This window comes from Tenrec ecaudatus, chromosome 4 (genome assembly GCF_050624435.1).
Source record: "Tenrec ecaudatus isolate mTenEca1 chromosome 4, mTenEca1.hap1, whole genome shotgun sequence".
In the NCBI taxonomy this organism is placed as follows: domain Eukaryota; kingdom Metazoa; phylum Chordata; class Mammalia; order Afrosoricida; family Tenrecidae; genus Tenrec; species Tenrec ecaudatus.
Genome location: NC_134533.1, coordinates 104,681,846 through 104,694,544, shown reverse-complemented (window position 1 = coordinate 104,694,544; position 12,699 = coordinate 104,681,846). Strand labels below are relative to the sequence as shown.

Below are 12,699 nucleotides of genomic sequence, written 5' to 3'. Positions count from 1 at the left end.
TGTTTGGTTATTTATGTCTAAGGAGCTTTCGTAACGTTGTCCCCTATGTGCTCAGTGGCGACACTTTTGAAGGATAGTTGGTAGAGACAGATGAATACAACAGGTTACCTAGATTGTTAGTCAGTTTGTAAAGAACAACTACTCCTTCTTACAGTAATTTATCTTCTAGCCTGTTTTTTATATAGTGAAAAAATATTGTAGCAATAGAAACGAGATAATCTCTGTGCGAAACATGAGGAATTTTACTAAGTGAAGATTTCTTTTCAGATTGGGAATGAGATGTTTGGGAAAGGCTTGTCATTTTCAGGTGGCAGAGATGATGGATTTAAAAATCTCCCCAAAGTAGCTTTGCTTCATCGATGCCTTTTAGCTCCATCCTAAATCCTGCCTGTAGCCAACGACATGCACCATAGCAGCCAGCACGCACCTGAGCCATAAAGATTGATTGAGACAGAAAGGGGAGAAAGTGTCATTTGCATCCAGACAGTTGATTTTATTAGTCATTTTGAACTCTTACCTCCTCCCTTTCACAAGGATTATTTAGTGGTTTGCATATACATCTGTTGTTGTGTTAGGTGTGGTTGACCTCAAAAGCGACCTTCTGTACACCAATGTGAACCACTGCCCAGTCCTGTGCTGTCTTCGCAATCATTGTTGTTTGAGCCAACTGTTGTGGATGCATTTAAAATATACTAATATAGGTCGCCATCCCAGAGAACCTGATCCAGCTGCTCTGGGCCAAGTCCCGGGGTCACTGGGTTTGAAATCTCCCCAGTGATTCTGATAGACACTGGGGCAAAGACTGCGGGTCTGTTTTGAAAATGTTTTGTAAATGAAGAACAGCCAAAGAAAGGAAGAGACCCCAGCGTCATGTCCCATGCATATATTACATAAGACTAACGTCTAAGTCAGGAGTCCTGGTGGTGTAGTGGTTACCCATTGGACTGTGGTCCGCATGGTGGGCAGTTCAAAACACCACTAGTTCCTTGGAAGAAAGACTGGGCTTTCTCCTTAATGTAAAGTTAGTTTCTGAAACCCACAAAGGGGCTATGAGTCAGCATTGCCTCCATGGGCGTGAGTGAGTGCTTCAGTGAAATCTCTGAGCAGGGCAAATGCCTAAGGTGCTTGGCTGTAAGCAAAGTGTCTGTGATTTGAGTCCACCCAGAGACCCCTGTGGAAGAAGGCTCTGTCAGTTTGCTTCTGGAAACAGCAGACATTGAACATCCTATGGAAGACACTTCTACACGGACACACGTGGAGTCAGTTTGGATTCCCTCAGTTGAAACTGGCGAAAGCTTAAATTAGACAAACACCTACACCGTTGCCTCTTTCTCCCATTCTCATCTCTTCCTGGAAGCCGTTTACCTTTCCTGTGATCAAGTCCCATCTCTGTGAACCTGCTCCGGGCAGTCTTGGCCCTCCTATCCACTTGGCTGCACACATAGCTCTCGTTGACATTTTCAGTTGTTGCTGAGATTCTCATCAGTTTCTCTGTGTATCAGTCAGTATCCTCAGTTACGTTCTTCAAGTTGTGAGACCATTCACACCCTCCTTAGCCAATTAATGTACACTCACTGTTCTCCCAGGGTTCCTATGCAATCCTTTGAGATGCTGTTCCAGTTTGACCCTATATAGGAAGTCTTAAACATAACATAATGCTCAAGGCAGACAGTTGTTACTAGTTGCAGGAAGCTGTTCTTTAGTTTCAAAAGACTTCAGGGATTATTTTTGGTTTACGATTTCAAGATGATCTCAGGGCAATAATTTCAGGAGTTCGTCCAACTGTCAGTCTGGAGTCCATAATAATATGTCATATGTTCCGCACGTTCCCCTTTCTTATCAGGATTCTCTTATAGAATGTTTGGTCAACATGTTCAGTTATGGTTACCAGGTAACCAGCTGGTATCTTGGCAAAGGCAGCTGTTCATAGGAGCAATTAGCCACACATTCCGTATCTTCTAGTCCTGACTGTGTTTTCATTATCTACGTCTGTTCTAACAAAGTTCCTCAGGGGGACGGATTTAACGGAGGGAAATTTAGTCGCTCACATTCTATGAGGCCAGAAGTCTAGATTCAGAGCACCAGCCCAGCTGCCTACAGCCAAGGCTTTCTCTCTCTGCCAGCTCTCAGGGCAGTCTTGTCTCCTTTAAACATCTGGGAACCTTGAGTTCTTTGGAGATGGCAATATGTCTTGGCATCAATCTTCCCCTGGATCTGGACTAGGAGGTTCTCAGTGCTCAGACTCCAGGCTCAAAGGACATGCTGCACGACCAGCTCTTCTTTCTTGGTGGTAATCAGGTTGCTCTCTCTCTCTGCTTGTCCTTCCTTTGATCTCTTGTAAAATAAAAAGTGATGCAAGCTAGACCTCAGGGAAACTCCCCTTATTATCGGATCAGGCCTGTGACCTGAGTAAAGATGTTATAGCCCATCTTAAGCTCCTAGAACTGATTGGCAGATCACATAAGATAACACCATGAGGATATTTACATCATCACATAACTGTCAAATTACATCTTATGTAACTGCCAAACTCCCAAGAATTATGGCCTGGCCTAGTTGACACTTTTTTTTTTTTGCGGGGGGCGGGGGGCAACACTTTAATTGATGACACTCTTCTTCCTCTGTCATCCAAGGGATTAGAGACCAATTATTTTGTTTAGTTTGGCTGCCTACAAATGTTTAACCCCCCAGATATTACACCCTGAACTAGGAGGTAAAACAGAAGCACTAAACAAATTATCAGACCAATGAACTGGGATGTCTCATGAAACCATGACACTAAAACTTCAAATTTGAATGCTGAGCAAATAATCAGAGAAGCTGGATTATATGAAGAAGAACGAGGTATCTGGAATAGAGGAAGGCTTATTAACAACCTGCAGTATGCCTATGACACAACTTTGCTTGTTGAAAGCGTGGAAGACTTGAAGCGCTGCTGATGAAGATCAAGGATTTCACCCCTTTCAGTGTGTATATAACTCAATGTGAAGAAAACCCAAGCCCTCCCAACTGGAACAATAGACGATGTCATGACCAGTGGAGAAAAGTTGAAGGTATCCAGGACTTCATCTTGCTTGGCTTTTCAGTCAGTGCTCATGGAAGCAACGGTGAAGAAGTCCGACAAAGTGTTGCATTGGGTGCCTCTGCTGCACCGGACCTCTTTAACATGGTGAAAAGCATGGCTGTTATTTTGAGGACTAATGAGAGCTTGGCCCAAGCCATGTGCATGTGAAAGGTGGACATTGAATCAGGAAGACCAAAGAAGAATGGATACATTTTAAGAATATAGAAAGCACCATGGGCTGCCAAAAGAACAAACAAGGCTGTCTTGGGAAGATGTACAGTCAGAGTGCTTGTGGGAAGCAAGGATGGTAAGACTTGGTGTCATGTACTTTGGACATGTTATTGTGAGAGACCAGTCCCTGGAGAAGGACATCATGCTTGGTAAAGCTGGAGGGTAGTAAAAAAGACACAGGCCCTTGATAAGCTAGGTTGACACAGTGGCTGCAACAAGAATGCAATAAGAACAATTGTGAAGATGGCCCAGGACTGAGCAGTGTTTGGTTAGGTTGTCCATAGGGTGAGTATGAGTTGGAACAAACTTGACGGCCTCTAACAACCGCAGACCTCTAAATCAAAGAATTAGATCCCATCAGGTGGTTGGTTGTACCTACGCCGTCTCAGTAGCTACTCTTTTGTTTTGCCATTGCTGTACCTATTACACAATGCTAGTTGAGCATTTTACTGGTGGACCCAATTTACTGGGAGTAATTTCCCGAGTCAGCTGTGTAACCCTACCCTTAATCAGAGTGATCTCGCCATCACCATTGTCTCCCAGCACTCTTGTATTCATCTCTCCTGCCCTGGTAATCATTAGTAAACATTGTTCTCAATACATTTGCCTTTTCCTGTCTTTTTAGCAAAGTGAAGTCATAGTTTGCTCTTTTGTGATTGACTTATTTCACTCAGCCTACTGTCTTCTAATTCCATCCGGAGAGTTGCATGTATCAAGACTTTATTTCCCCCCTATTGAAGGGTATTCCATTGTATGTTGGTACCACATTTTGTTCATCTGATTTCCTGGTGTGCTAGTTACATAATTTGGTGTCGCCTTGAGACCCATTAAGAGTGAAGGGGTGGAGTTTAGCCCATCAAGCTTGATGACCTCATTTGGAGGTGCTACGGAGATAAATAGCTCACTGGAGGCAAGGACCACACTCTGCTTCATCAAGCCCTGGAACTTGAGGAGCCACATAGAGACCCACCCCAGCACTGAGATGCCTCCAATGCCACTGGATCCACAAGACTTTACACCCACTGGCCTGTGATCATCCTGGATTTAGCGTCCTTGCATGTGTGGCATGAGTCTGAGGAGGAATTTGTAGATTGGTATCAGACATATGGGCTAATATGGAATTTTTGGACTTGACCTGGACTGGACTGGCATGTTTCCTCAATGTACAATTACTCTTTGATATAAAGCTCTTTCTAATACACCTATGCGTGTCTATGAATTTGTTTCTCTAGTCAAGCCGGACTAACACACCTGGAAAGCTCCTTAGGATGTCCAGCACTTAGCAAACATACATTAAGTACTCTGACAATGTGCCAAGTACTGTGCAAATCCCAAGGGCTATAATATTCTTGGGAGACAGATGGGGCTTGTACTCCCACAAAGAGTTGCAGTCTCTGAAACCCATAGGAGCAGTTTTACTCTGTCCTCTAGGGTTGATATGAGAGCCAGCTCATGAATTGACCAGGGACAGGAGGGGCACCATCACAATTAGAAAGGATAGCAGAGGCAAAGAAAAAATAATATCTTGGCCAATTTGACTATGGTTTGGAGGGGAAGATAAAGCCAGGAATAGGCAGTATAACTGAACTTTTGTGGAATGCTGTGTTCTGGCTATTTCCCAGGGAGCGAGAGGGAAAGTATCTACCTGACCTTGGGTGAAGCCCAAACCTTACAGTGCATCCGCTCCATGGGCTGAGCTGTCAGCACTGTCCTACTGGGTCTTGCCTAACTGTGGAAGCTGCTGATCCAGTCCTACTTGAAGAAGTAAATGAGGTTCAGAGTGTCCCGTAAATGTACTCTGTTATTCGGAAGCCAGGCACAGCGTTCTGCTCCAGGTTCTCTGTGTTCAGAGACTCTAGCACCAGGATCTCCATATTCAGAGACTGGCACTGATTCCTTTCTCAGAGTTCATCTTAAGACACTCTGCTCCCACAGGTTGCTATCCGTCGGAATCTTCTGGGTCGGAATCAGAGGGTTTTTGATGGTTGCTTTTAAAGAAGTAGATCACCAGGGCCTTTCTTCCAAGGTGCCTCTGGGCAGACTTGAACTTCTAATCTTGTTTCTTATCAGTTGAGTGTGTGACTCCTGGCACATATTAACTTCATGTCATCAAGTTGGTTCAGAGTCATAACGACTCTATAGGACAGAGGAGAACTGCCCCTGTGGGTTTCCAAGACTGTAACTCTTTATGGTAGAAAGCCTCCTCTCTCTCCTCCTGGTACCTATGAGGTGCTCAATAAACTCTGAAGAATACATGACCACTTAGTTGTTGATTAAAGGAATAAGAGAAAGTATGGCTTCATTTTCACCATCCGTCTGTCAGGTTGTCATGCTGTTTGGTTTGAATGCTGCTTTGAAGCTGGAAACCACTCCATGACTCTTTCACCACAGTGTCCAGGTCTCAGCAGAGCTAAGAGATGGAGCAGATGAGCCTTGGTGATCTTCTTATGAATTCTAGCCAATGAAAACCCTGTATATCACTGCTCATGGCAGAATATTTTTAATAGAGTACTGAAGATAAGTCACTGAGGTTGGAAGATACTCAAAATCACAGTGGCCATAACAATAGACTAGAGTGCACCAACAAATGTGTACGTGGCACGGAACTAGGCAACATATAATTTGGTTGTACTTGGGTTGCCGTGAGTTGGAGCCAACGCAATGGCACTTAACAACAGTGGGTTTCCTTGGAAAGCATGTGTGCAAATGCTATGGGGGTGGAAAGGGCATAAGATATGTCTTTCACACTCCTAAAGGTCAACAAACAGACCTGGAACTATTTATAGGCTTTTTTTTTTTGTCTTTTTGTTTTCTTTTGTTGCTTTGCTCTGCCTTGTTTTTGTGCTTATTATTGTAGCTGCATGTCTATCTAGATAAGATAGGTGGGATAAACAATCGGGAGGAGAAAACATGGAGATCCATGGTTCTGGGGGACATGGGAGAGGGGGAGGCAGGGGAAAGGAAGTGGGTGTCAACAAATCCAGGGACAAGGGAACAACAAATGATCTAAATTTGATGGTGAGGAGGGGATAGGATGTCTGGTAGGGCTTGATCAAAGACAATGCAACGGAGAGGAATTAATGAAACCTGAACGAAAGCTGAACATGATAGTGGGACAATAGGAAAGTAAAAGGAGGCAAAGGGCATATATAGAGGTCTAAATACAGGCATGTACATATGTAAATATATTTATATATTAAGATAGAGAAATAGATATATGTACATATATTTATATGTTAAGTATTAAGGTACCCGATAGACATTGGGTCTCTACTCAAGTACTCTCTCAATGCAAGAACACTTTGTTCTAATAATCTGGCATTCTGTGGTGCTCACCTTCCCAACATGATCGCTGAAGACAAAATGGGTTCATAAGCAAATGTGATGAAGAAAATTGATGATGCCCAGCTATCAAAGATATAGCATCTGGGGTCTGAAAAGCCTGAAGATAAACAAGTGGCCATCTAGCTGAGAAGGAACAAAGCCCACATGGAAGAAGTGTACCAGCCTGTGTGATTGTGAGGTATCAGTGGGATCGGGTATCAGGTATCAAAGGCCCAGAACAAAAATTAATATAAATGTGAATGAGGAGGAGTACAGAGTGGAGACCCAAAGCCCATCTGTAGACAATTGGACATCTCCTCACAGAAAGGTCACAAGGAAGATACAAGCCAGTCAGGGTGCAGTATAGCACCAATGAGACATAAAATGTTCCTCTAGTTCTTTAATGCCCCTCCCCCATCATGATCCCAATTCCACCTTACAAATCTGGCTAGACCAGAGCATGTACATGGGTACAAATAAGAGCTGGAAACACAGGGAATGCAGGACAGATAAACCCCTCAGGACCAATAATGAGAGTAGTGCTACCAGGAGGGGAAGGGGAAGATGGGGGAGAAAGTGGGAACAGATCACAGTAATCTGCATATAACCCCTCCAGGGGGATTGACAACAGAAAAGTGGGTGAAGAAAGAAATTGGTCAGTGTAAGACATGAAAAAAAATAATTGATAAGTTATCAAGGGTTATGAGAACACTGATATAAATATAAAAATGAGGAGCTGATATCAAGGGCTCAAGTAGAAAGAAAATGTTTTGAAAATGATGACGGCAACATGTACAAATGTGAGTGATACAATGGATGCATGTATGGATTGTGGTGAAAGTTGTGCAAGCTCCCAATAAAATGATTAAAAAAACAACAAACAAAAACAGATATATGTTTCAGGTTTTCTGGAAGAAAGAAGAGGGAGAGATAAACTACCTTAAAAGCCTAGCTTCTTTGTTAGCGGTTCTCAACCTGTGGGTTGTGACCTCTTTGGGGGTTGAACAACCCTTTCACAGGGGTCACCGAGTCATAGCAGTAGGAACATTTCAGTTTGACGTAGCAACGAAAATAATCTTATGGTTGGGGGAGGGTCACCAGAACATGAGGATCCTGTATTAAAGGGTCACGGCATTAGGGAGGCTGAGAACCACTGCTTTGAGTTATTCTGCAGGCCCCAAGACCATTCAGAGAGTGATGCAATCCCCAGTGATCCATTCTCAGCTTCTCTGCTACTTGTTTTCCCACCAGGGATTTAGCATGTTTGTTTATTTTTTTTCTTTTGGTTTTGTCTGGTGGCCTGGCTCCCACAGCATGAAGCTGCTTTGGGAAACCTGCTTAGCATTGGGCCATATCCTGCCATTGAAGTTAACTTCTACAGAAAATGGTGACAGGATATATCCCATGATGAGATGCTTCCTTTGGAGAGAAGGGAGCCCCCAAAGTCCCTCTGTCCAGAAGTCACACAGCTAGGACCCTGTGATGAAACCGTAAGCAGGGCTCCCCGTGTGTGAAGGCCTCTGGTACCTCCCTCTACAAGTCTGAGTGTTTCCCTGCTTGCTTTTGGCTCACTCGCCACCCCCTTCAGCTTCTCTCTCCAGCCCTGGGCCTCTCCATTAGAGATGAGGTCATTACGATGTAGGGCCAAGGAAGTGCATTCCTGTAACTGAGAATCTACATACGCAATTTGTGACTCTTCCCCCCCCCCCCCTTTTTTTAGAAGAGGCTTCTATTTTATCACAGGAGGACAGCTCGCTTGATCGTGCTATTTTAGAATGCAAATATGAGCTTACTAGAGGGTTGTCGTCAATTTTTGAACAGCATTTAGTGCCTCTAAGATCTTGTTCTCACTTGCTTCTTATTTAGAATTGCTTTCAAGTCCATTAGGGGCCTGGCATTTTCTTCTGCGTTTGCTGAAGTTTTGGTCCCTGATTCAATCTTCAGTGCTTTGTAATGTGAACCTCCCGTTCCCTCGGGCTGTGCAGAGAGAGTGTTGTTGATTCTGGGAGGGGAGAAAACATGCTTGTACCGAGTTTTCCTGCAAGCAAGTTGAGGACCAAGGATCGTTGAAAGAGGGGGGTCTCTAATGTCAGCTCTGTTATTGAGTTACCATAGGAGGGGAGGAAGAAAGAGACAGGGAAGGAAGAGGGAGGAGGAAGATAAAGAAGGGGACAGTCAGGGTTGATATCTCTTATTATCCCACGATCATAAGCCATAGGAGGAGAACAGCTGTGCAGTGGTCAGATCATTTGGGTGTGATCTCTGCTTCTACAGGGGGCTGCTCAAAGCACTCCCATCGGCTGGGCCTGTCTCCTCAACTTAAGAAAGCTGTGGTTGGTAAATTCCTATCAACCCTGAACGCTGCTGCTCCTTCCTGAAAGGAAAGGGAAATTACACACACTTTTTTTTTTTTAACTCAAATTGAGCCTCTAATCCTGTCTTGAAATAGTGATGAATATGGAACTTGCTCTGTTTTTAACTGATTATCTGTGGCAAATGTTGAACCACTCTGAATCTAATTTTCTCCTTGATAGCTTGGGGGCAGTGAGATTTACTCAGGGTTATTGTGAGACTGTATACTCTGAAGGGATCATTGACCACTGAATGCACACAGGAAAATCAGAGCCATCTCTTCAGACAGGCACCTCTTCCCACAAGATCCCACGAGAGAAACAACAAGGGGACTTCAGAGATCATGGAACAATTCTGTGATCTTTGATTAAAGTGTTGTTTCTCTTCCATTATATTTAAATTTCATCTTTTATGAGTTTTTTTTGAAGCTCCTTCATATGTGTCTGGGGAAAATGACATGAGATGCCTGTATTTTTTTTTTTCACACATCGGCTGTGGCTTCTAGGTTCTTGAGACCTCCTAGGGCAGGTGGAAGGGTGAATTCTTTTAGTCTAGGATGGAGAAGCCTAAAACTCAGAATCACTGCAAAGCATGCCTGCCCTTCAGGGACAGGTGAGCACAAGGGAAAGAGGTAGCAGTCCCCTGGTCCGGCTTACCTCATTAGGTAAGATGTGGCAGGCGGAGCCTCCCTAGAAAGAACATCCCCCTGTAGGAGTATGTCCGGGCCCTTTACTCAGCTCCGTGAAGATTTCATTCCACCAGCCTAATGAAACGTCTTCGGTTTTGACTACTCCTTAACAGCATGCCTTCTCCTTGTGAGCAACAGTCTACACTACACAAAGGAGCCTTAAGTCCTGGGGGAGCAATTGAATAAAACAAGTAGAAGTTGAAGGCGTTTTCACTGCAGGGTCAATAATTAGACTCTTAGGAGTAGCTTCAGAGCAAGCACTTCCTTTAATGGTCATGATACAAAAAAGAAAGTCATGTTGATGGGATACAGTGTTTCCCAGAAGAAGGCAACTGTCTGCAATTTCTCAGCCGACAGAGCCCAGCCTGAATGCCAAAGGGATGATGTGTTTACACCTCTGTGTTTTCCCTGCACCGGGTTGTTAGGAGCTAGAAAAACCCTTAGATAGGTACCCCGGGACACATGGACATTAATGATAAAGGAAAACAAAGCATATCTGGAATATTACGCAGCTATTAATCAACAACTGAATGGATAAATAAAGGGTGGCCTATTTGTGTTGGGGATTGCTATGCTAGTAATGGAAAGGAATGAACTAAAACTAGCATCCATATGGAGAAGCCTCACAACTCTCAGCATGTTGCTGGGGTTTACATAGATCTGATGCCATTTATGTAAAGGTTAAAAACCATCAGAACTGCTAGTATCAAACAGGCATTTATACAATCAGTGAGTTGTGTGCAGAAATGGCAAGGAATGAGAAATATAAAGTTCCTAATGGCCGTTACATCATTAGGGCTAAGAGGCTGGGAGAGAGCATTAGAGTTATATATTGGTGTCGCCAGCATTTGCTTTCTTAGGCTCTTGCATGGATATTTGGAAGCATGGTGATTTTATATTTTATGGTTCTATTTAAGCTATCTTATAAGAAATGCATTAAATGTATGAAAACTGAAAATGTATTAAAAAAGAAATAAGGTGTGAGAGAAAATTCCGAGATGAGACTGGAGAAGTAGGCAGAGGTCAGAGAGTGGAGTACCCTGGAGGCCATTTTAAAGTGTGGCCTTATTCTCAGGAGAAAGGGGAACACTGAGACATGGGGACAGTCCCATCAGGTGCACATTCAGAAAGGCACTTGGTGTGAGTCCTGGACTTGGGGTGAGTGAAGTGGAGAAGAAGATCTAGCTGAGAGAGTTGCTATAGTTCAGACTAGAGAGGACTGACTTCCCTTGGCCTCCAGCGAGTTCATTCCTCAGTGCTCTGTCCGTGCCCCTCATCGCAGCTCCACTTCCTCTTCTTGATCTTAAATGCCGCTGCTCCCCAGGGTGTTTCCTCTCCACTGTCTTATCATCTCACTGTCTAGCCATTGTGATCTCGTTTCCATCAACTACTGCAGTTCCCACGCTCCTGTTCCTCCACTCTGTCTCCTAGAATCAGACGGAACGTTATCATGGAGAAAAAATGTTTCCTTCAAAAATGTCTAACAACTTCTGGTTCATCTAGCCAGCAGTGTCTCTTTAGCTTCATTTCTCCACAATTAACATATATATACATATATGGTAAATCTCTTTGTTAAAAAAAGGCTATTTCTACATTCTTCTTGGGAAGCGCTCTTCTTGGGTAGATATTGCCTTAGGTTGTTCCACCATTGCCCTTCTTTGTTCCGACCTGTTTCCCCACGCTGCAGTTGTTAGCATGGGGGATCCCACTCTTCTTCAAATGGGTTTCCATATATATATATATATATATACACACACACACACACACATACGTATATATACATATACATACATATATATATAATCATTTTGGAGTTGGGGCACATAATCTAGAATGTCCTAAAGAATAAAAATGTAGTCTCTCAACATTGAACAATTAAGTGCATATGATGTAAACGATGACCTAAAATTAAGAAACACCAGTTTTTTTTCCAGTTGTGGATGAGGTATTTCTTTTAAAAAAATGTTTATTAGGGGTTCATACAACTCTTATTGCAATCCATACATACATCAATTGTGTAAAGCACATTTGTACATTCATTGCCCGCATCATTCTCAAAACATTTGTTCTCCACTTTAGCCCCTAGCATCAGGTCCTCATTCCCCCCCCCCATGAGCCCTTGATAATTTATAAATTATTGTTTTGACATATCTTTCCCTGCCTGATGTCTCCCTTCACCCACTTTTCTGTTGTCTGTACCACATGTAGATCCTTGTAATCAGTTCCCCCTTTCCAATCCTCTCTCCCGCTAGGCTCCCAGTATCGCCACTCACACCATTGGTCCTGAAAGGATCATCTGTCCTGGATTCCCTGTGTTTCCAGTTCCTATCTGTACCAGGGTACATCACCCTCTGGTCTAGCTAGACTTTGAAGGGAGAATTTGGATCATGATAATTTTGGGGGGGGGGGGCAGAGTAATTCACATTTTCCTTTATGTTTAACACTAAAATGTGTGTGTGTGTGTGTGTGTGTGTGTGTGTGTGCTTGGTGTTTAAAAGGGATAGTTTATTTGCAAATTGTTCTGATTTCCTCCTTCATCTTTTAGGAATATTTTGAAAACCATTGTCCTGGGCCAGATGTTGTCTCTGTCTATCTGTGGGACAGCCATCACCAGCCAGTATTTGGCAGAAAGATACAAAGTGAACACCCCCATGCTACAGAGCTTTATCAACTACTGCCTGCTCTTCCTCATTTATACAGTGATGCTGGCATTTCGATCAGGTATGTCACATGTGGGGAATTCCTTTGTTAGCAAAATTATTTTTATAAAGAAGGTTTTTTTGACTTCCAGGTGTTTTAATATTGAGACATAGAACAAAGTAAATAAACTATAAGTATATTTATAAAAGTTACTAGAAAAGTATATTTCTGGAATCTATGAAAACCAGTGACTAGATATTATCGATAATGTTCCAAAATATTAAAGTAAGCAGCACCATCTGTTTATATATATATGATACATACAAGTTAGGCTTCATTTTTTTTTTCCCGTGAGGCTGATTAAATTAAAAGGCAGTATCAAAGAGAGTTAAAAACTTAA

General features: G+C 43.0%; 1 protein-coding gene across 1 annotated transcript in view; it reads left to right on the top strand.

The window, feature by feature from the left end:
- SLC35F2 (solute carrier family 35 member F2) overlaps positions 1-12,699 on the top strand; it is an 82,220-nt gene that overhangs the window by 47,027 nt on the left and 22,494 nt on the right. The window contains exon 2 of the mRNA XM_075548750.1: positions 12,205-12,380. Coding sequence (XP_075404865.1) covers positions 12,205-12,380 — 176 coding nt within the window. The remainder of the gene's footprint in view (positions 1-12,204; positions 12,381-12,699) is intronic.